This window comes from Pempheris klunzingeri, chromosome 9 (assembly GCF_042242105.1).
Source record: "Pempheris klunzingeri isolate RE-2024b chromosome 9, fPemKlu1.hap1, whole genome shotgun sequence".
Taxonomy (NCBI): domain Eukaryota; kingdom Metazoa; phylum Chordata; class Actinopteri; order Acropomatiformes; family Pempheridae; genus Pempheris; species Pempheris klunzingeri.
The window spans coordinates 8,575,539-8,597,676 of NC_092020.1; the positions used below are offsets into that span (position 1 = coordinate 8,575,539).

The 22,138-nt window shown below is 44.5% G+C and overlaps 1 protein-coding gene across 1 annotated transcript; it reads left to right on the forward strand.

Moving 5' to 3' along the window:
- Window positions 1–1,689: 1,689 nt before the first annotated feature.
- On the forward strand, window positions 1,690–21,486 carry fbxo38 (F-box protein 38). Its single transcript, XM_070837081.1, has 22 exons — window positions 1,690–1,779; window positions 4,393–4,615; window positions 5,069–5,202; window positions 6,135–6,298; window positions 6,716–6,881; window positions 7,140–7,415; window positions 7,602–7,695; window positions 8,146–8,276; window positions 8,744–8,914; window positions 9,128–9,270; window positions 9,557–9,742; window positions 9,815–9,863; window positions 10,310–10,510; window positions 10,626–10,781; window positions 11,111–11,830; window positions 13,221–13,321; window positions 13,706–13,808; window positions 14,309–14,475; window positions 15,311–15,456; window positions 15,756–15,859; window positions 20,681–20,794; window positions 20,925–21,486. Exons 2-22 carry the CDS (start codon window positions 4,482–4,484, stop codon window positions 21,101–21,103), a joined length of 3,639 nt encoding a protein of 1,212 aa, XP_070693182.1. The 5' UTR covers window positions 1,690–1,779; window positions 4,393–4,481; the 3' UTR covers window positions 21,104–21,486.
- The last annotated feature ends 652 nt before the right edge of the window (window positions 21,487–22,138 follow it).

Here is a 22,138-nt window from a genome sequence, read left to right on the forward strand (position 1 = left end):
TTGTGACAATCCTTACAGCTGAAGACTGTTGGTTTTATCTACTGTTAGACCACAGCAGGTCCTGCTTGTTAAAGCAGACTGTAGCAGCACAGTGTCTCAGACAGAGCATGTTCCCCCTAAATACATATAATCAGTACGTCTGAGAGAGAATAGAGGTTTAACAGGCCGATACTCAGCAGTTTCACCATTCACCATTTTGAACTGGCAGCAGCAGCAGCAGCAGCAGGCTCCCTGCTACTCTGATCCTACCAGCCTGTATCACCACAGGCTGCTGCTATCCACCGTCCACCCAGGATCATTCAGTTCACTTCAAAAAACTTTATTTATCCCAATGAGACAGTTCATGAGGCTGTAAACTCCTCACTGAGGTGGAAAAAAAAGCAGGTTGTGACTTAAAATAGAAAATTACAACAAACAATAAAAGTCCAACACCACCTTTAAGCTCTCTCACCTCTTTGTTACCTGTTGTTGTTGTTGTTGTTGTAGGCTGACCGTAGGTTATATTAACACTGCTGTGCCGGTCGATGTTGTGTCTGTTACAGGGACTCTGTTCTCTGAGTGTAAACACGGATGCACACAGCTCTCAGGAGGCTGCACACAGAACTGTTAATTCAACTGGACTCATGTACAACATCTTCTCCTCATTCAAGCCTGTGCAATACTGTTTTTCTGACTGGTGCAATAATTCATCACTCATCACCCATTCTACTACAGCGCAATCTCTTTGTATATATTTGCATGCACTGCACGGCTTTTTTTTATTCTATTTATAGAACATTCTACTTATATAGGCACCTGTTGTTTAACTTATCTTTGCACGGTTGTTCTTGTTCTTTGCTGCTGCAAATTTGCACATTTCCCCAATGTGGGATGAATAAAGGTTTATCCTATCTCATCAGCTGTGCAGTATGAGGAAGAGGAGGCCACGCATTAACACACTACAACACAGTACATTAAGATGATGAACATGGTAAACATCAGCATGTTAGCTCCTTGTGGACACTATGCGTGTGTGTGTGTGTGTGTGTGTGTGTGTGTGAATATATACACACATTGTCTGGGATGTTGTATGTTATTTGTATTCATGCTTCGGATTTTCTGCGTGCGGCAATCTACCGTTTTAAAACAGATGTGTTACGGATGAGTGTTCATGGGTTCTTGGGGTGAAAAAAAAAAGTTGGATTGTGTTTTTAGAGGAAGATATTACCAAGAAACTATCAGTAAAACAGTTAACTGAATTTGTTCATCCTTCACTCCAGAGAGGGCTTCTGTCTGGTGTTTCTTCCCGTTAAAGGAGAAGTTTTTCCTCATGTGTAGATTCCAGATTCCTTCATTTTTTAATTCTTGAATCATTGGGTCTCTGTCTTGTGGCCTTGACCTGCTGCAGGTGTGAAGTGTCGTGAGATACAGTTTAAGAATTGGTGCAGTATAAATAAAAGAGGACTGGGATAAAAAAAAATAAAAAAAATTTAAATGAGAAGGAAGGGATGAAAGAAATCAGAGGCGACAGGAGCAGGAGTGGACCAGGCGGGACATGCTCGGCCGTCCCACAGAGAGAGAACGGGAGTGATGGGGAAAACACTGTAGGAGCTAACTGACTCCGGAAGGGGGCGGTAATGCGACACCGAGCGTGTGAGCTACCGTTAAACACAATGAGAAGAAGAAGAAGTGGTGGTTGTAGTAGTTGTAGTGAAATAGTGCATCTCTGTTTAGCAAATCTGCTGTGCACACAGGATGGCTGAGGAGAAACAACACAGCGGCTGTGATAGAGGGATAGCGGTAAGTTAGCACCACTGCTAAAGTCACTGCTAAAGGCCCCTTCAGTCAGCGTGTCCGCTGTGTTGTTTACTTGTGTGCTTCTGTCTTTGTGTACACTGTTAGCCGCGGCTATGCTACCTGGTAAGCTAGCTCCGACAAAGACCCGGTTGAAGTTTACAACATGATAACGCTGAACAAGTTAGAAACGTTGCACGTCTTCAATGTTACTGTTGAGCTACTTCTGACATTGTGAAGGGTCGCATGTTGACAGACACGCTGTCGAAAACCGACAGTGTGTCTTGTCTAGTTGGCTAACAAACAACGCTGCCTGTGTTTGTGGGACTGAGCTCTGAGCCTCCGAGCTACGTTCACATGCCTTTACTTTGCTGCGTTCAATGTCAACTTGGGAGACTTTGCCGTCACGTTGTGGCCTTGAGAACTAGTAAGAGTAGTCAGCAGGGGTCCACGTTAACATCACCTGAAGGCTCAACACTTCAGCCGACTGGTTTCGTGTCGTTCTGTTTAAAAAAAAAAAAAAAAAACATCTGCAAATGAATGTTAGTGATGATCAGTGTTCATCAGACTAACGCTGTAGACTCCCAGCCCCGAGGCTCCTTCTTAAAAGCTTGCCCTGCTTAATATGAAAGAAATAACATATATTTTGAAATCCATAAGATAAACTAGACATCTCACCCCCCCCCTCCCCATCACCACCACCCTCCCATATTTAATGATATAGCACTGGCACAGGAAACATGTCTAATAAATGTGTGCTCCAGTGATGTCTCTTAGTCTACTGTATGTGTCACAGTCCAAAGACACTTGGTCCTGCAAGTCCCCCCCCCACAAAGCAACTCCATAGCATTTTTCATCTTTTCATCTCTGCTTGTAAGTTGGGAGATGATGAACCGCATGGAGTTGCAAAGCTGCCCGGTGAACTGAGCAATCGTTTAAGACGCTATAGCAATGGCCCAGCGTGACATTTTATGTGTTTTGTCAGTTCATGGCTGAGGGTTTTTAATGTCTCCAAGAGCAATGAGGAGGATGTTCCCTAAAAGTGCTTGTTTTAGCCACTGACACGCTCAGATTGTTCTTCTAAGTGTCTGAAAACATTACAGAAAGGATCCCTACAGAGGTAGACCTGGAAGATCCTGTTGATGGCACTAGTCAAACCCTCCACACTCCATTGACAAATACAGCTATTTTACTTTGCAGAGCGCCCTAACCCTCGTAGTGGCTGGTCTACTCCTGCCTTGATTGGTTAGGTTGTTTGGTGTTTTACAGGGTTAGCTCAGATCCAACACAATTATATTAGAACTATTTGTACAACACAAAGTCACACAATTCTACAGACAAACTAAACTGACAGAGGCAGCGGGAGACCAGCAACTCACTTTTTGGTCAATGGAGTCTGGTGGCTTTGAACCAAGGCAACATGACAGCTCCTTCAGGTTAAACACAAAGGATCTCACAGGTCTGTTGCTGTAGGTGTCCGTTCTGTAACGTAGCCTACGTGAGCCTGCCGGAGGCAAAAACAGGTCCTTTTTGGAGACATACTTTGATCTGGTGGAATTGGCCGAAGGATTACATCATGTTGTAGCCTGTTTGCTGCCCATTCGTGACTGCTGGCAGTGCATTATACACTACTCACAAAAAGTTAGGGATATTCAGCTTTCAGGTGAAATTTCAGGATGAACCTAAAATGCATTCTAACCTTTCCAGGTGAACTTAATGTGACCTTCTCTAAACTTTTGAATGCACATGTCCAACTGTTCAGTGTTTCAGTACTTTTTGCACAAGTTGCTGTTCTCTAACAAGAAGCTTAACAGCAACATTCACAACAGGTTTGATCCATGAATCCACCAATACATTTCCTGCTTCAGTTAGAATTGGTATTTAAACAGTCCTCCTCATCGTGCTGTTCACATTCTGACATCATGAGACCAAGACGACACCTAACAATTGATCAGCAGCACCTCAACACTGGAGGCTTCAAACAGGAAGTCCTCAGACGGAGGTGTTCACTGAGCTTAGAGGGTCACAGAGTGTCATCAGGAGGTTGTAACAGTGATACAGAGAGACTGGAAGAGTCACAGAAAGGAGAGGAGTGGACGTCCTTTGGCCACATCCCAATTTATTGAGACACTGAAAATGTTTTGTTGTGGTATACCTACCACTGTTGTTAGATTTTCTTTCAATAAATTGTTTAAGATGAATAAAATGACCATTGCATGCTTCTACTTAAATGCCCTACTTTCATGATATAATATCACTGTAGCATTAACTTTTTACATTTTCCATATATTTCACCTGAAAGTCGAATATCCCTAACTTTTTGTGAGTAGTGTATGTAAAATAAGGCCCAGGTGTAAAAATACTGGAGTATAATCCAGGTTATGATGTGAATGTCCTGTGTAGAAATTATTCTACAACCTAAATGTTTTAGGGAAAGTAGAAGCAGAGTCCAGGCACTAACACATACAATAAATGCGTTGGCCTGATGAGCCTTCAGTGAAGGATGGTCTTGTTTATCCTCACTCGTGCCTCCTCCAAACAAAAACGAGCACCCAAAGGTCTCAGTATCCTCATCTCTCGCTCCCATTAACTCATCTTCTTCTGGTGTGTTGTGTACAGAACTGAGGTTCATGCTTGGAAAGTAAAGCCTCCAGGCTGCAGGAGGGGCGACGCGACGCAACGCGTGTGTGTGCAGTGACACAGGAGCGATGGGTCCGAGGAGGAAGGCTTCCAAACTCCAGCCTGTAGGGGGCAGCAGTGGAGAGGAAGTGGTCCCCAGACTCATTGAGCCCAAAGACTACATCAATGAGCTGTCCCATGAAGTCCTCTGTCATATATTCAGGTACGCTGCCCTCCTGCTACACTAGTCAGTCAGTTGTGTACTTTACAATATGTTCTGCACCGTATGTGTTTTTATTGTCACGTGTCTTGGATGAGACTGTGCATATAAGTAAGCATGCTGGGAACATGAATTGAAAAACTTAATTTAATTATGTATAAACACATTTGTCTAATATATCAGGAAAATCAAGGTACTCCATCACATTAATACAAAATCATCGAAAAATCCAATGCTGCGTTAAAGTAGTCCTACTCACTGATTTGTCACTCTGGTCTAGTACACCCAGAGATATTAGAGGGGCAACTTGCTAACGTGTATCATCCCATGGTGTTTATATAGCATTACGTGATCTGACCCTACCATAGTTAGCACGGTCGACTTTACAGAACTCAGTGTGACACCTTGACCAAAGCTTCAGGAGCAAATGTGGTGAAAATAGTTTTGTTTTTATAGGTACCTTCCCATGAAGGACATCATGTGTATGGAGTGTCTCTCCAGAAAGCTTCGAGAGGCTGTCACTCTGTACCTGCGAGTGGTCAAGGTAGTGGATCTATGTGCTGGTCGCTGGTGGGAGTATATGCCTTCAGGTAAGAGCTTTCCACACAATCACTGCATCCCTAATAACCACATAAGTGAGAACGTGCTCACTGTTACAGTACAACTGCTCAAAGGACTTTTAAAACATTTTTTTTAACAGAAATAGAACATACCGTATTTACCAGGCTATAGAGCGCATCGGAATATAAGCCGCACCCACTAAATTTTAAAAGAAAAAACTATTTTTACATACATTAGCCGCACCAGACTGTAAGCCGCAGATATATATGTTGTGAAATGAGATATTTACACAGAAAGATTTTGTAAATGTTTATCTACATACCTTAATTGTTTCCAAACGGTGCCTGTAACACGGCAGTAAAACGGCTGATCAAACAAAACAGAAAAGGCATTAATGTTTTTATTCATCCTCCTCCTGTGCGCTGAAACCGTCACTGAAACGTTAACAAAGTAAAATCTATAGATTAGCCGCATCGTTGTATAAGCCGCAGGGTTCAAAGCGTGGGAAAAAAGTAGCGGCTTATAGTCCGGTAAATACGGTAATAAGTTCTATAATGTGATGTGAATGTGCATCTTGAAAAGGTGGTTTTCAGAACAGAACAGAGCTCTGATGGTGATGAGTTCTCAGGGTACTGTGAGCACAGGATGGCCAATCGACCAGGGGCAGAAGAGCAGGATGGGCGTGTCGGATTGTAGGGTTTAGACAAAGGCTTGGAGGTAGCCCAGAGTCTTGAGGTGGTTTGGGAGAACCTGGTAGACACTAGGTGTGGAGCAGCTGCAGATTTTCAGGAGAGAGCTACATGTCGTGGTAATCTAACAAGAGAAACATACACTGGTGACCACATGTTTGTGCCGCACGAGAAACTGGTTCGGCAAATTGACAATAACCTTTTCTCAGCATGTTCTTTTTGCGCGTGTTGAGAAAAGGCTCTAAGTGTGTTTGTCGTGTTTTCTGGTTCAGGCTTCACAGACGGTAGCTTTCTGCTCCTCTTGAAGAAGATGCCAGATCTGGAGCAGCTGTATGGCCTCCACCCTCGATATCTGGAGAGGAGACGTGTCCGAGGCTACGAGGCCTTCAGTATACCCGGAGTCCTGGAGGCACTACAAGCCTGTCCCAATCTGCTGGTCAGTACGTAGTGCGAGAGCGATATCTTCTTTTTTTTTTTTTTTCAGTCTAACCTACAACCATTGGTATTCTGTGGCACACAGCAGCCTGTCCTTGCCCCACAGACTTGTGATAATTTTCCAGTCTGTAGAGAGTTACTCTTTGCTATAGAGCGTAGTAAGATACAGTAATAGTAGTTGTCCCATTCAGTTAATAACTTTGTTGCCTTTCAGCTCGTCCGCTTTTATGTTACAGCATTTGTTAACTAGGTTAACCCAAGTCAGGATAAAGCAACAATTCCAGCAAAACATCCGTCAAACTCTGCCCAAGATAATGCATTGTATTGTTAACTAACACATCACAATACACTTTGCACTTCAAGTTAAGATTTATTACCAAGGTTAAGAGTCGATTAAACTTATTTGACCTAATTTTAGGGTGTGGAGACGTCCCATCTGGAGCTGGTGGAAGCCATATGGAACTACATGCCTCAGGTTCACATTCTGGGAAAGTTCCGCAACCGTAACGGGGCTTTTCCCATTCCCGCTGAGAACAAATTGACCATCCCTATAACTGCAAAGATCCAGACCCTACATCTAGTGGGTAAGGAGGACATCACGACAAAGTAACGGTTCCGCTACTGCCTCCACATTACAGCTGCAAAACAATCAAGCGAACTCCTCAGAAATAGTGGATGTAAATCCGTTTTATCCCTGTTATTGCTCAGGTTTGTGACGAGTATGCAGCCCGGATGAGCGCTCCGTTTGGCTCGGAGGTCTCTTGGGGGCCATGCTGTGTCGTCTAGCTTTCAAAATAGCATCATCGTTTTGACGTGCTCTACATAGTGTTTGTTTGTTGTAGGTGTTAATGTTCCAGAGATCCCCTGTGTGTCCATGCTGCGCCACCTTTACCTGAAGTGGGTCCGTCTCACCAAACCACAGCCGTTTAAGGACTTTCTGTGTGTGAGCCTGAGAACCTTTGTGATGCGAAACTGTGCAGGGCCAACCAACTCCCTCAAGTATGTTCCCCTGGTTACTGGGTTAGCATCGGCCCGTAACCTGGAGCAGCTGGAGTTGGTGAGAGTTCCCTTCCTAGGCGGGCTAATCCAACATGTGGTGGAGGACAGCTGGAGGTCAGGTAAGGAGAGTGTACTTCTAACCAGCCATGCGTTGGTTTTACTAGAGTGACGTATATTTTATTCAAGTGATTCAGGCTGCTAAAAGGCTAAGTAAAGGCTAGCAAATACCCTCAAAGTCCTTACCTTTTTAATCCTCAATAAGTAGGGAGTGTAGTTCTTTGTAATACTGTGTATGTATCCCCCAGGAGGATTTCGGAACCTCCACACCATCGTGTTTGGAGCCTGTAAGAACGCTCTGGAAGTGGACCTGGGCTACCTCATCATCACTGCTGCTCGCAGGTGCTCGAACCGTTATCGCTTCCTTTTAGTGACTGAGAGGACACTTTTCCACATGCAGCTTATGTTATTAAAAGGTTTTGTCTGATTGTGAGCAAAATACCGAGCCACTGCTCAGACTTGTCATCAAGTCATTTGTTTTAAAGAAAACGAAGGAGATCCAAAGGGATCTTTAACACCGAAGGTCTTCATAGACAGCTGATGTGCGTCAATGTTGCCAATTTCACTTTTGCACTGATATTTAGTATTTTCAGTCCTGTAAATGATGTCTGAATCATCAGTACAGCATTGTCTTAATACCCATGTATCATAACCTTTACTTAAAGAGACATTGATATGATTTTGTTACCATTCAAGTAATAGAAACCTCAACATGCTTTAATGTAGTAGGCACCAAACAGACACCAACATAAATGCATACATCTAATGACATGGTTTCTATGTGTTTGACAGACTTCATGAGCTGCGCATCCAGCCTTCGCTGACGAAAGATGGAGTTTTCTCAGCTCTCAAAATGGCCGAACTAGAGTTTCCTCAGTTTGAGACGCTTCACCTGGGATATGTCGATGAGTTCCTGCTGCAATGTTAGTGTCTCTTAAGTACCCTCACAGGCACAGAGAGCTTCAGGCACTTGCCTTTCCCTGACACACACGACCAATTCGTCCGGCTTCTCTTGCACATCCTCCGCCGACCTTGTTTTTTTTCTTGATAATATTTATTTGCTGATGCTAAATATTTTCTCATTTTGCCGTACCGTATGCAGACAAGAAGTCATAAGGGGCAGAAAGGCACACCTAAGGTCCCCAGTAGTAATTGAATCAGCATCTTGAACTCGCGCTCTAACTGGCAGAGTTGCTCATCAGCCTCATTAGTCTCACCAGCCTCTCACACACATTATTTTATTCTAAATGACTGAACTCTCCTCAGCTTTTCTCACGTGTTTTCTATTTTGTTTTTCTCTGGCAGTTTTGTGTTTTCTGACAAGTTGCAAGTGCAACATTTCCAATTCTAGTGATGTGAATTTTCTAACTCTGTGTGTGTGTAAATGTAGGTAAGATGAGTCATTCAGAACTGGTGAAGTACGGTCTGGCTGACGTCATTGAGAACCCAGGCATCATCACAGATATTGGCATAAAGGTGGTGAACGAGGTGTTCACTAATATTAAATACCTCCTCATCTACAACTGTCCTCACCTGCACAACCCCCACCACTGGATCACAGGTAAAACACACTCACACGTGGCTCCTCATGTCTACTCACCAACATCAGTCACACGCATCCTGAACATTAATGGAAGCACTTTTGTGGTGGGCTCGGTTTCTCTTCGTGATAGAAAGTGCGCTGGATACCATGCAGAACCGGCTTTCATCTTTCACTCTTAAAGCAACGCGGTGCTGGGTGTAGTTCATATGTTCTGCCTGCTTCTGTCCTCAGATCAGTCCAGATGGAGCCGCCTTGTTGATCTCACTCTGGTTCGCTGTCATGCTATCAAACTGGAATCCTTCTCCCAGTTCATAGAGTTATTGCCCAGTCTGGAGTTTATCTGTCTGGACCAGATGTTTAGAGAGCCTCCCAAGGTATACAGTATGTTCCTACACACACACACCTTTCACATGTATTCATAGTATTTTGTGGAATATACACACTGTTGCACTGTTTCAAAACGATGGTTTAGCTATCAATGTCACAGTGCAGGCCCACGACTGCCTTTCTGTCAAGATGTATATTGTGAAGCTCATGCATGATAATTGATGAGTCGGTATCAGCATCACTTGCAGTGCTGACATAGTGTCACAGAACTGTTTTACCAAGTCGCCAGCCTGATGCATAGTGCGCATGTGTGTGTGCATGTGTGTGTGCCAGGGCTGTGCCAGGGTGGGCCTGAGCGCAGGAACTGGAATCGGCGTGTCCTCCGCACTGGTCAGCAACCAAAACTCCAACAACGACAACGACAACAACAACAACAACAACAATAACAACAACCACCATCACAATAATGACGCCAACCTGCCTCCTGCTCCTCCACCCATCAACAATAACCTCAACAACGTCCAAAGACGACAGCAGCAGCCGCCACAGCAGCAGCCACAGCAGCCACAGCAGCAGCAGCAGCCACAGCAGCAGCAGCCACAGCAGCAGCCGCAGCAGCCACAGCAGCAGCAGCATAATGGCAAGTCCCACCTGCATTTTTAGTCAGTGGAGCAGCAGCAACCATAACATATCATAACAGCTTATTAAACATCACAGATTGTCGCATTTTCATTTGTTAGAAACTTAACTTCTACTTCAGATTGAACTTATTGACATCAATCTTTAGAAAATATTCCATAGAAACATGATGTCTTTAAGCTCAGCTAAACCCTGTCTGGATTTTTCAGCACTCTGTATAAAGATGGAGTTACACTCATGAACACTGAGTTATGGCACTTTAAGTTTGACATGTTGCTGTCTTGTGCCACCTAAAAGCCAGATGCCCTCATTAAGAAAATGTGACCGTAGTATGTCGGGCAGATTTCTTATAAATCCATCAACAGACAACTAAACAAAAGAGTAGTGGAAAAACAGCCTTCTCTGTGACACTAAGTAAAGAAGTTTGGTTTGTTTCCACAGCACCAGTGGAGGTAAATGGGATGGAGGACGAGGAGGAGGAGGAGGACGAGGAGGAGGAGGTGATGGTGGAGGAGGAGAATTTGGAGGCTGAGTCTCAGATAGAGTTGAAAGAAGCAGAAAAGGAGGGAAGAGTGGATGAAGCTGATGAGTCTCCAGGGCCCAGTCATCCAGCTCGAACACCACAACTTCCTGATGAGGAGCAAGCAGGTTTGGAACTGCTTTCCCCCCCCCCATATGAGCGCACTCTTACTTCCTGTCTTATACATTAGAAAAGTTTCTTTTGAAGTTTTGATATCAACTTAAATGTCCTTCCCATCTCCAGGCCCCAGCGGTTTAGTCCAGCAGAGCAGACCGGCTGGAGCTCCTGTTCCCAAGCCCCCACTGGTCATCTCAGACTCAGACAGTGAGGAAGAGGAGGGTGTCGGTTCCAGGCTAACGCCAGCTTCTTGTTTGCAGCAGCCACCTTCCTGTTCAGAAGGTGTCAGCACAACACAGGACACACCCAGCAGTTACAACAGTGTGTTTGATGAGCTTACCGTTGCATCTCATATAGGGCTGTTGATGTAGAGTACGGGGTCTGTAACACAGCAGCTGCATTGTGCTACACGTGTGAGAGTACAGGTTCTTACCTTTCCTGTGTAATTAAAAGAAATGTAGTGATTTTTTTCAGCCGAAAACAGGAAACACACAAAGCACAAACGCATGGTTTACGGAGTCAAATTTTATTTTGTGGAGTTATTTCTGGAGTGAATGGAAGTGAATAGAGTGTCCCCATCAGTGTAAGATAAGATGTGTGTGTTTCTCCAGGTAAAGGAAAGACTCCTCTGCGGCGAAGCAACAACGTGGCTGTGTCAGTGGTGTCCTCAGTGGATCAGATAAATGCCCAGGTGTTGGAGAGCAGCTGTGAGAAGAGCTGTCAGGTGACCAGTGAACAGATTAAGGCAGACATGAAGGCTGCTGCTGAGAACAGCAGGAGGACTAACAATAAAGGAGTTACTACTGATGTTGCGCCGACCACTGCAAGGCCCAGGGCTGACAACGGGACAGTACGAGGCCCCGGCAGTGCTGGGGCAGCAGCTAGGACCGGGGTGAGGCCAGTGACTGGATCTATGGGCAGGACTGCGCCTGGGGCAGCCACATCCAGGCAGGTGGGTGGATGTGAGAGGGTGGTGGCGGGGACCGCCCACAGATCAACCACAACCACTGACAGAGCTACGGGAACTGGGAGAACGAACAATGGCACAGATAACCCCTGTGGAGCACAGACTGGGGGCGGTTGCACACAGGAGGCTGCCATGAGGCAGGGCTCTGGCCCTGCCGGTGTGGACAGTCTAGAGCCCAGACATGCTGCTGTAAACCATATACCCAGGAGACCAGCACTGCTGTCTGGACAGGGAGAGAGACCACCTGCACCTGCTGGTTCAGGTTCACTGCAGGTTCACGCCAGAGACGAGGACTTCGTTCCAAGACGGCCGCTGACCCGATCTTGCACTCGCCTGTCCTCTGTGTCCCTAGTACCTGAGACAGGTAAGACTGAAGATACAAACACAGAGCACATTTAATATGAGTACAGTAAAACTTCACTAGCACTTCTGAGGAGTACAACTCAAGCTTGGTTGTTATTGGGTTGCAAAGTCTGGTGCCTTTGGTTTCCTGTTAGTCCACATCAAGCTAAGTGAAATGGTAAGTATGCTGGATATCTGTGTGCACCTGAGTGAATGAAGACAGATGCGTCAGGCTGCAACTAAGTTATTGGCATTATCAATTATTCTGTTGATTATTCTTTTATGTATTGTACTTTTACTGAAAGAGAATTAATACCCCATAAACAAACTCAAACTCTAAAGTAAGCCACTTGAGACAAACCCAATGTAACTGAGGCATATCTAACCCACCCTTAAACGCAGCGTGCCATTGCTATGTTATGCAGTTAACGTGGCCACATGGCTGTTCTCACTAAGGTAGCGTTTCCACCGGCCCTAGTACCTGGTACCAGGTACTATTTTGGTACCTCCTTGGCCGGGGTTCCAAGCGAGCTGAGTCGAGCTGTGAAGGCGACGTCACCAGACTGCAGGCCACTGATTGGCCAGGGAATCGCGTCACTGGATGAGTCATGAGAGCGACTCGTTCACAAGAATCAAACCCGCCATTTTTAAAACACTTGCAACAGCGACCAGGCGTTTTTATCACTCAACGAGTAAACGTTAAACGTAAACACCATCGTCGGAGTTTCGCCCCGCCTTGCTATGACGACCCCGGCCATGTTTGAGGTGGTACCTGGTGTAATGGAAACATAACCGTACCGTGTCGAGTCGAGTCGAGTAGGTGGGCCAAGTTGAGCCGGTGGAAACGCGGCTTAAATGAGATTAGACGTTGCTTAGGGCCCTCTGGTCTCTGGTGGCCCCTTTTTACTCTTTACATATTTATTTGTACATTATATGTGAAATACACAAGACGCTGCAGTGCCACGTGAGGTGGCAACATGTTACAAAGAGTGGGGCCATCAAACCATATCCTGTTTAGGACCCCCAGAAGTCTGAGGTCTACTTGCTGCTTAAAGAGGAACTCCATTGAATGGGAAGTACTGCTGCATATGTTTTTGAAAGTAACAATGAAAGCCTTTAGTGTCTGCAGAGGGAGCTCTGTGAAGTCACTTGAGTCCGTGTTGGCTGGGACTGAAACTACAAGTGTGAAGCGAAGCAGACTACAGAGTTTACATCTTCATCGCCGCAACCATAAAACACTTGTGTGTGAGATGAAAATATCATCTCTGGTTCTGCTGCAACGGTTTTGATCCCCTTCTTTTTAAACTGTTGATCCTGAGTTTGACAATGGTGGGTTAAAAAAAAAAGAGTACTGTTAGAATAGTTGACCTCTGTTTGGCCTGTGTGATAAATTGGCTGTACATGTTGTGTAGATCTTTCGAGAGCCAGACCTCGAGTAGCTGTGAGGAGGAAACGAATGGCTGACAAATCAACCAGCACATCAGACCCGGTCACTGAGGACGACCACGTGCAGGTACACACAAACACAATCCCATTTGTGAACACGTTGTGGTGCTGTTGAAGTATAATCCGATAGCAGCTGTTAATCTGTGTTCAAGTGGAATTAATTCACTGTCATTCAAAGCCCGAGGGGAGAGGGGAATTAATTTTACACGCACGGTACTATTGTCCTGTACTATACTGTAAAAAGTAAAATACTGTGCGGAGCCAGAGTGTTTGCGGTGGGACTCAGTTTGTTGTCTGTACAGTGGGGGGAAAAAAAACGATGCCTCTGTAAAACCAATATGGTGCGAGCTCCACTGAGCTGTGCATAAACACTAACCTAGGCTTAAACAGTTGTTTACTGTGTGTCCTTTGTCAGTATCACTGTCACACTGAAATACTTTTGTCGATGCAGATATTGTCTCTGAAGAGTAAGAACCTTGTGGGCATCACGCTGACCAACTGTGGAATCACTGACCTGGTCCTCAAAGATTGCCCTAAGATGATGTTCATTCATGGTAACAGACGGACTGATATTTCATTACACTAATTCTTTTTTTCTTCTTCTCAGTTTTCCCACAAACCTTAGATTTTTTTAAACTGTCCAAAGTACAAATTTGGACTTTGCATGTTAGGTACTAGAGGACAAACACAAAGAATGGCCTACTACAACCTTAAGGGGGCAATTAAACATGTTGTTTACCCCAACAAGTTCTAAAAACATGTAAACCAACACATCCATGAGTCGTTCGGTTCATGTGTAAGTAATGCCACATCACATTCAGATGCTTTATATCCACACGGTTCTTACATAGAGCTGCACTCACTGGTGAAGGCCACACAACAAAGAACCTTATTGTCAAAAACCTTTTGCAGATGTTCTGTTTGCTAGCCACACGATCGCTGACCGTACAATGTCATTCTTTTTGGATTAAGACTTCAGGTATTTTTAATCTTTATGCCGAGTCAGAAAGCATTCAGTTACAAAGTGCTCCATCTCGTTGTGTCCCGTCTGTAGCCACCAGATGTCGGGTGTTGAAGGAGCTGCGAGTAGAAGGTGCCCCCATAGTGAACAGGTTTGATTATGCTCAGTGTAAGAAGCTGGACATGGAGCAGGTCCTTGATCAGATACTGAGAATGCCTCCTGAGAGGAACCGCATCATCTACATGCGTCCCATGCACCAGGTTGGTAATCTGTGATGTCAGTTTCCTTAGAAACTGAATCCAATGATGTATTAAGTGAGCTGCATACAGCAGCGGCATTCAATCTTGTTGCCAATTTGTTTCTGGCCACTCATGGTATCACAACAGGAAAATCCTCTCAAAAAAGGGATGTTTAACAGTTAAAAGGACATCTCAAACTGCAGACAATGCCAATCACAACTCTTTCTATTATCAATTTTCAATCAATTTGTAAAACTTGAAAAGCAACGTTAAACGGCATGACGTCATCCCATTGTGAAGTCTGTGGGCCGAGCGGGACCATGAGAGAAATCATGCGCCAGTGAAAAGCACAATGCAGAGGCAAACTTGAAAGTTAGGAAACTTTGTTTTATGCACTGGAAGAGCAAGTTTCATTCAACTGACTGTCCAGCGTCCTATTTCTGTTCTCCATCCACTCCATTACAATTACTACTACTGTTGTTACTGAGATATGGTATTTAACTTTCTGTGTTTAATTAACATCAATACGTTTAAGAACATTTCGAGACATTATATGTACGTTTGCTTAGAGAGATAGATTCGGTCGTAGTGCATTGAAGGATTGTAGTTAAAGTCGTCCACCAGAGACCATTTTCAAGGCTTTAATTTTGAAATAACACATCTTGAGCGACACTCAACAAATCAAAGCCGACAGTAGTTTTCAACCAATTGCACATGTTTAGTTGCTTTTAATTTGAAGCAGAAAATGAACCTAGAAAGGCTAGCATGTTGGAAAGGATCTACTTTTACCTGATTGTCTCTCTTCATCCCTTCCTTCCTTTACGGGACCACTCTCTCTCTCTTACTTACTCCTCAGATTGACTCAGTCGCACTGGAACGTCAGCTCTTCCAGGGGCCCTATCCCTATCACATTGCTATAGTGCACGAGTTCAGCAATCCCCCAAACATACGCAACAAAGTCCGCATTCGCAGCTGGATGGACACTATAGCCAACATCAGCCAGTGAGTAGCATCACCTGTTTGCCTCTCTTTCCTCTGTCTCATTGTAAAATGTAATCCCAGAAGCTACAATGCGTGTGCTACTTAGAGGAAACAGCTCTGAACAGAACGTCGATTGGTATTGTGTTGTTACCATAGCGACAGCAGCAGTGGTCGCGGCTAGCCAATCGCTAATCGGGGTGTGAATTGCATAGTCAAACTTTTCACATGGTCAATTAGAAAGTATGTGGCCAAATCTTTGAACATGACCCATCACCGGCGAGCCATAAACTGAGCTCTGTATGTGTTTGTCTCTCTCTCAGAGAGTTAATCAAGTATGAGTTCTTCCCAGAGGCCACCAGGACAGAAGAGGATGTGAAGAAGTATCCCAAATACCCCTGGGGCCGGGACATCTATACACTGGAGGGTAAAACAGTCACACTATTTCAAAGTGCCGTCACACAGATTCAATTTGAGGGTCCATATAAGATGAACATGAGCTCAATGCCCTTTTATGCTATACTGAATACTCGATTCTGATTGGCTGCTAGGGTGTCCGTTAAAAAGTGATAATGGACAGCTATTAAGTTGTTCCGGTGAAACTGTCTCTTCACAGTTCTGAATGAATGTGCTGGTCAGAGCCTCTGTTTACAATTTGTTGCAACACTTTACCAAGCCAGCTTATTTCCATCAGTGGTTGTAGCGCCGGTCCTTCAGTGTCTCGTCCTCTCAACTCCACAAGTCGGACACACAGTAGACTGATCCGCTCTGAACTCACTGAGACTTTGGATCACGTGATCACATCTTTGAACCGTGTACATCAACGAGTCCCGTTCACAGGGGAGAGCCTGTGATCTGGAGCTTTTGTCTGCTCTCCTGAAAAACAGTTGGTGTGGAAAATCAGGGCAATAATCCTGCAGGGTGAAGGCGGCACGAGTGGTAGCGTCACACACCGCCATTCATTTGTCTGTGAAGTTCTTGATATTGATTTGGGGACAGTGATGTGGCTGGTTGGCTAGCTGCTATTGTTGTTAAACATACTGTGACGTTATATCTACTGATTATCAACTGTACGCAGTGTTATTTACCTTGACTCTTTCTAGCACAGCGCTAGCTTTCCGGCCAACAGCTGAAATATCTTCCACTGCAACCTCATGGCACAGCAATGATTGATCTACGTATGAGCGAGACCCTCAGGTGTTACCGGGGAAACAGAGCTATGGCTTGTCAAAAACTTCAGATTTTGGTTGCAAAGTACATGAAAATATGTATGAATGGTTTTCTTTTTCTTTTTTTTCTTTGGAAAATGACCATGGTATAAGTGGGATAATTCATTTCACTGATTAGTGGAATACGTTGGCGTTGTATGATAGGCAGGGTTGAGACTTTTACTCACAGTAAAATAGAAAAGCCCTGACTCCTTAACGTTAAATTGGTCCCGGGCTCAGCCCAGTTGTTGGATCTGGCTGTTTGGCCGCATCCTCGTGCCTGCGTACCACATTCCTGCCTAGAGGTGTGTCATGGAAGAAATAGTGACATAGCCCGACACTTTAGGCCAAGATGATGAAAACAATGAAAACCAAGAATTGTGACTGACTGAAAGGTGTCAGTTTCACGATTATGTAATAGATTTGGCCAATGCATCAGTCAATTATCAGTTTTAAGTATTGTTGTCTATCAAAGCCCTTTTAATGAATGCAGTTTTAATATGCCAGGTATTAAGTTAAAAGGTGTGTTTTTACATTTTCAAAGGCAGCTGAGCCTTCATCGTGTGTGCGTGTATATGTATGCATGGTCTGAAGCAGTTCTAAATTGGTTTGCAGACTACGAACAAATTCAGGTAAGAAAACATTGATGAATCCTGGATTTGTGCATAAATTTGAAGTCTGAATGTTTTAAGCACAGATTTATGAGTACGCGCTGTTTTTTGAATGAGGTCCATTGTTTGGCTGTAAAACCAATGCAGCGGAGCTCAAACACAAGCGTTTGTCACTGCTCTGTCGAAGGGCTCCTAGTTATGGTTAAAAGTGTGGGTGCATGATTAGTGACGGCCAAGGGGAGGTGCAGCAGGAAAATTCTAATTTAATTAACACCTGGAAATTAGTATAAAGCTCAGTTTATTTTGCACCGTGAAATATCAGTGTGCTCTGTGCTAGTTTCAACAGTGAGTGACTTGGAACTTGGAAGGTAACCTATAAACCCTAAAACAGTAACTCCAAATCCTAAGAAAGCAGCCCTGAACCTTAAAAAAGTAAACCCCAAAGAGTACTAGCCAAATTCTAACCCCTCATACACACTGTGTGTGTGTGTGTGTAAAATAAAATAGTAATGCCTCTGTATATTAACGTGGGACTTGAACCAGGGTAAAAAGCTCATCTATTGAGCCATGCACCCATCAGCACTTCACCCTAAATTACCACCGGATTTCTGAAGACTTACTGAAGTCTTTCTCGCAGAAATCCCTCAAGGTAAACTTATTTATGCTCCGTAATTGAAAACCCTCATTGCAAATTAGATGTATTGGCAACATTCTTCCTCCTCCAGACATACCACTGATCCATAGTTTCCAGTTTTGTTTCACCGCTCCACAGAACAGAGTCCTAAAACTTATTCATGTGGTTTCAACCTTATTTGGAGCCGACTTGTCTTGTGCCTTTGGGTCAGTAGTGGTTACTTCTTGGAGCTCAGGCATGGAGGCCTTCAGCTTTTAGTATGCTCCTTACTGTAGGAACTGAAACCTCAGTGTCTGCTGCCACCAAGTCCTGCTGCAGGTCACTGGAGGGTTTTTGTCCTCCTGCCTCCTCAGAAATCTGGTTGGAGCCTGTTGAGAGCTTCCTCTTTCTGCCACATCAACGTAGTGTAGCCAGTGTTCCTTTAGCTTTGAACTTACAAACTATGCGTCCAGCAGTATCTCTAAGAACAGTCAGTGCCTTTGCTGTCTTTTTGTATCTTTTTCCTTGTTTGTGCAAAGCAATTCTCTTGACTTACCCATATTTCTAACATGCATCCAAATGTCACTGTGAAAACGAGTGCTCTTATGATGATATTATTCTATTCCGGGGGTTGAAGAATCATTAAAAGTGGCATTCTGTGTTGAATTTGGAGAAACCACCTGTAATAGTAGTTGTGTTGAGCTATTTAAATGGTTCTTGTTTGACTTGTTCATTGAACACAGCTGAAAGCTTGTACATTTTGTCAGGACACCTAATTTGCACTGGGTTTTAGGTAATTTCGAGTGCAACTGTTTTCAGGGCGCAGTACCATTCACACAGTTCTCTGGTGTTCTGCTTGGACCACAGTAGTGTAGCTGCTAGTTCTGACTGATCCCGAATACCCAGCTGCGAAGCTAGCGCTTATGGGGGAGAGGAGCTCCTGCGATTTCTTGTGAAATAAAAGTAATTTTTGTCTTTGGTAAAAACAACTGCAGCATACTTAAGCATCACGTCCAGTAGGTGGTAACAGTCTGACAGACGGTCTCCTGTTGTGTGCACAGACTGTGTGGTTGTGGCCACATGTGTTTAAAAGGGGACTTTGGGTGTCTGGACCTGATTCTCCGGAGCTTTTATGAGAAAACAGCTTACATTTTTAATTCATTTATTTAAGTACGTGAATTAAAAAAAATACTAGATAGAACTAATTTTGGTCCAGATTAGCTCAAATGTTGCAAAAAAAAATAAAAAAATTGCAAAGTTGTCTTGTTCAAAAAGGTGGTGTGCAAAAACACACGTTTGCTCCCCCAAGTCTAAAAGTGGGGGTGCAGCTGCTCCGCCTGCTCCATCGCTCAGATGCCTGCGGTTCTATTTATAGAATGCACTTACAAGAGGATCGGTGTCGTGTTAATTCTCATATCTTCAAATTTAAGCAAGTGTTGTTTGCTGGGATGCACAGCAATCAACAACCGTAGTAGTAGTAGTAGTAACTATACTACTGATACTGAGCAATATGGTAACATGACAATAATTAATATCTGAATAATACTAACATGATTAATAATAGCAAAAAGCGTCCACGGCACTGATCCGTGGAGAACCACGGCCATGCGTACTGCAACCACGATCCACAGGAACCTGAGAGACCGAGTTAGTAAGAGACATTAAAGCGACACGAAGCATAGAGATGGAGAGGAAGAGGAGGAGAGAGGAGCCCAGTGCCTCATGGGAAGTCTAAGCCTATAGCAGCACAACTAGGCTGATCCAAGGCCAGTCCTAACTAATAATCTTAATCAAAAAGGAAGGTCAGATGAAGAGAGGGTGTCGGCCTCTTGACGCAAAAACACCCCTAGCTAAGAGAAGAGAGAACCTTTTTTATTTTATTTATTTATCTAACCAGATAGGTCGGTTGAGAACCGGTTCTCATTTGCAATGACGACCTGGCTACTGCACTCTGTCCTTTTACTTGCAATTAACTTTATTAGAGCTACAGTGTTTCAGTTCTTAAGATCATCATCAGATTTAAAGCTGAGCAACAAAGAACATCCCAGATAAATAGTAAGCGATCAAGATATTTGAATTGCCATTTTGCAACACGGGGTTGTACAACCAAAAGGCGAGGGCAGTCAGCCTCCTCTGCTCGCATGTCAGGTAGGACTAATGGGCGATGGCTGTTACACAGATCTCTTGCTGAGCTTTTGGGGGCATTGATCAGTCGCAGTTAATAAGTTCAGAACAATCTGTCTGCGAGATGTGTTTGTTTCACTTTACCAGCATACTGGCCGAGTGGGCGGGGAAATAAAATCACTGATTCAACAGGCTGCACACAAACACTGATGACAGAAGACAGAAGTCAGTGTGGATTGGGCTGAACACTAACGCGCTGCTCGCGTCTCACTAGCGTCTCGCTCACATCTCATCGCCGATGTGGATTCCCGATGAGAAGCGAGGAGAAAAGGCACGGGAGGGATTCAATAATGTACAAATTAAGAAAGGAGAAGAGGGGAAGATGAGGTCAGAGGACCAGAACAGTGCACCTCTGATAAGTTTAGGAAAAGTAAAAAGTTCATTGCAAGTAAAAGGACAGTCATCTCTTCTTTTCAGGGATACCAAGCAGTACATCTTGCAGAAAGTGTATTCCATTACTGTGCAGTACTAGTAAATCCTTAGTAAATGACCTGGAAAACACTGTGTGGATGCATCACATGGAAGAAAAAGCACGAGTAGGAATTCATGGTTTATGGACCGGAGACACATGAGATGTGTTGACGAGTCACCGAACCTCCTCCTCTAATGTCCTCTGTGATGTCACTGTACAGGAGTGGTGGATGGTGCCCCCTACAGCATGATAACAGACTTCCCCTGGCTTAGGACTCTGAGAGCAGCCGATCCCAACAGCTACGCCCGTTACGACTTTGAGGACGATGAAAGCAGTGAGTGCAGTCGCTCCATGTGTTTTGTCCATCCCCTGAATGCACGCAGTTCTTTGTGTTTACCGGGTCGTCACACCGCTCCCGAAGCTAATCAGATAAGCACTTGAAATGTTTTCCTTTCTGTTGTTAGCCACCATCTACGCCCCGCGCCGTAAAGGCCAGCTGTCTGCTGACATCTGCATGGAGACCATTGGCGAGGAGATCTCAGAGCGCCGACAAAGCAAAAGAGGAGTGTTCCAGAGAGTGGTGGTCCTCTTCCTCCATCACTGTGATACACCCGGAGAACCCGTGGACGATGACTACATCTAGATCCCAACAGACGGCGGTCCTGCAGCGCCGCCTGACCTCCTGACTGGGCGTGGTGAAGGGGCTGTCGGGGAGGAACTGGGACAAGAACTGGCCAAACAAGCGGCCAAAAGATAACACGGCGAAGGCACTTTGAGGAAACTCTTCCAAAGAATGTACATTTTTGTGATATGGTTAATTGGAACCAGAATGAGGGCTCAGTCAGCTTTCACCCTTTTTTCAGGTCTGTGGGGGGAAAAGAAATGGATAGTAAGTGTGTTTGGAACATTGAGGAGGTTCATCTGATTCCAATTTTTCTTATTATTTGAGCAAAAACCTCAAGGTTTGTACGAGCGCCCAAACATACTGTGACATTCTCAAATAAAAGCAGAGTAAAAGAAAATAAACACACGGTGGTGGAAATGATGGCTCAGTTTGGATGAACGTCCCCGTGGCTGCTTTTCTGATAGCATCAGCCCTCTTTGCATGTTTCGGTCTGTTGGGTGAAGACCGCCAGGGAAGTAGACGTTATAATCACCTCCTGTCTATTCAAGCCGACGAATCAGAGAAACTACGCTGTGCAGCCTGATCCGGACACAAAGCCCAACACTTCATGCACATTTATCGTAGCGTTATACACGGCTTTGTCACTGTAAAAGTGCTATTCAAAGTTGAGATGGATTTGCAGGTGAGATCTTCTGGCAACGTCCAGTTCCAGCCATCACAGTAAAAGTACAGTGTGTGTGTGTGTGTTTTGCCGCTGAACATCTCCCTGGTTGGCTGGTCGTGCAGATAACGCTGCTTTATATCGTTCTTCATCACTTGTATTTCGCTGTGCGCTGGGTTTAAAACAGGTGAGGAGCAAGACCGGGCCGAAAAATTGGGTTTGAGTTCTGAAATAAAAGACTAATTCTGAGAATACATGCAGACTTCCTCAGTCTATAATCAGTAACGTGATCTCAGAACACACGTTTGGCCTACTCTGATGTGCTCCCACCTCCCTACGGGGACTGTAAAAAGAAGGATGGATCAATGCCGTCGTACAAATGAATTCACACA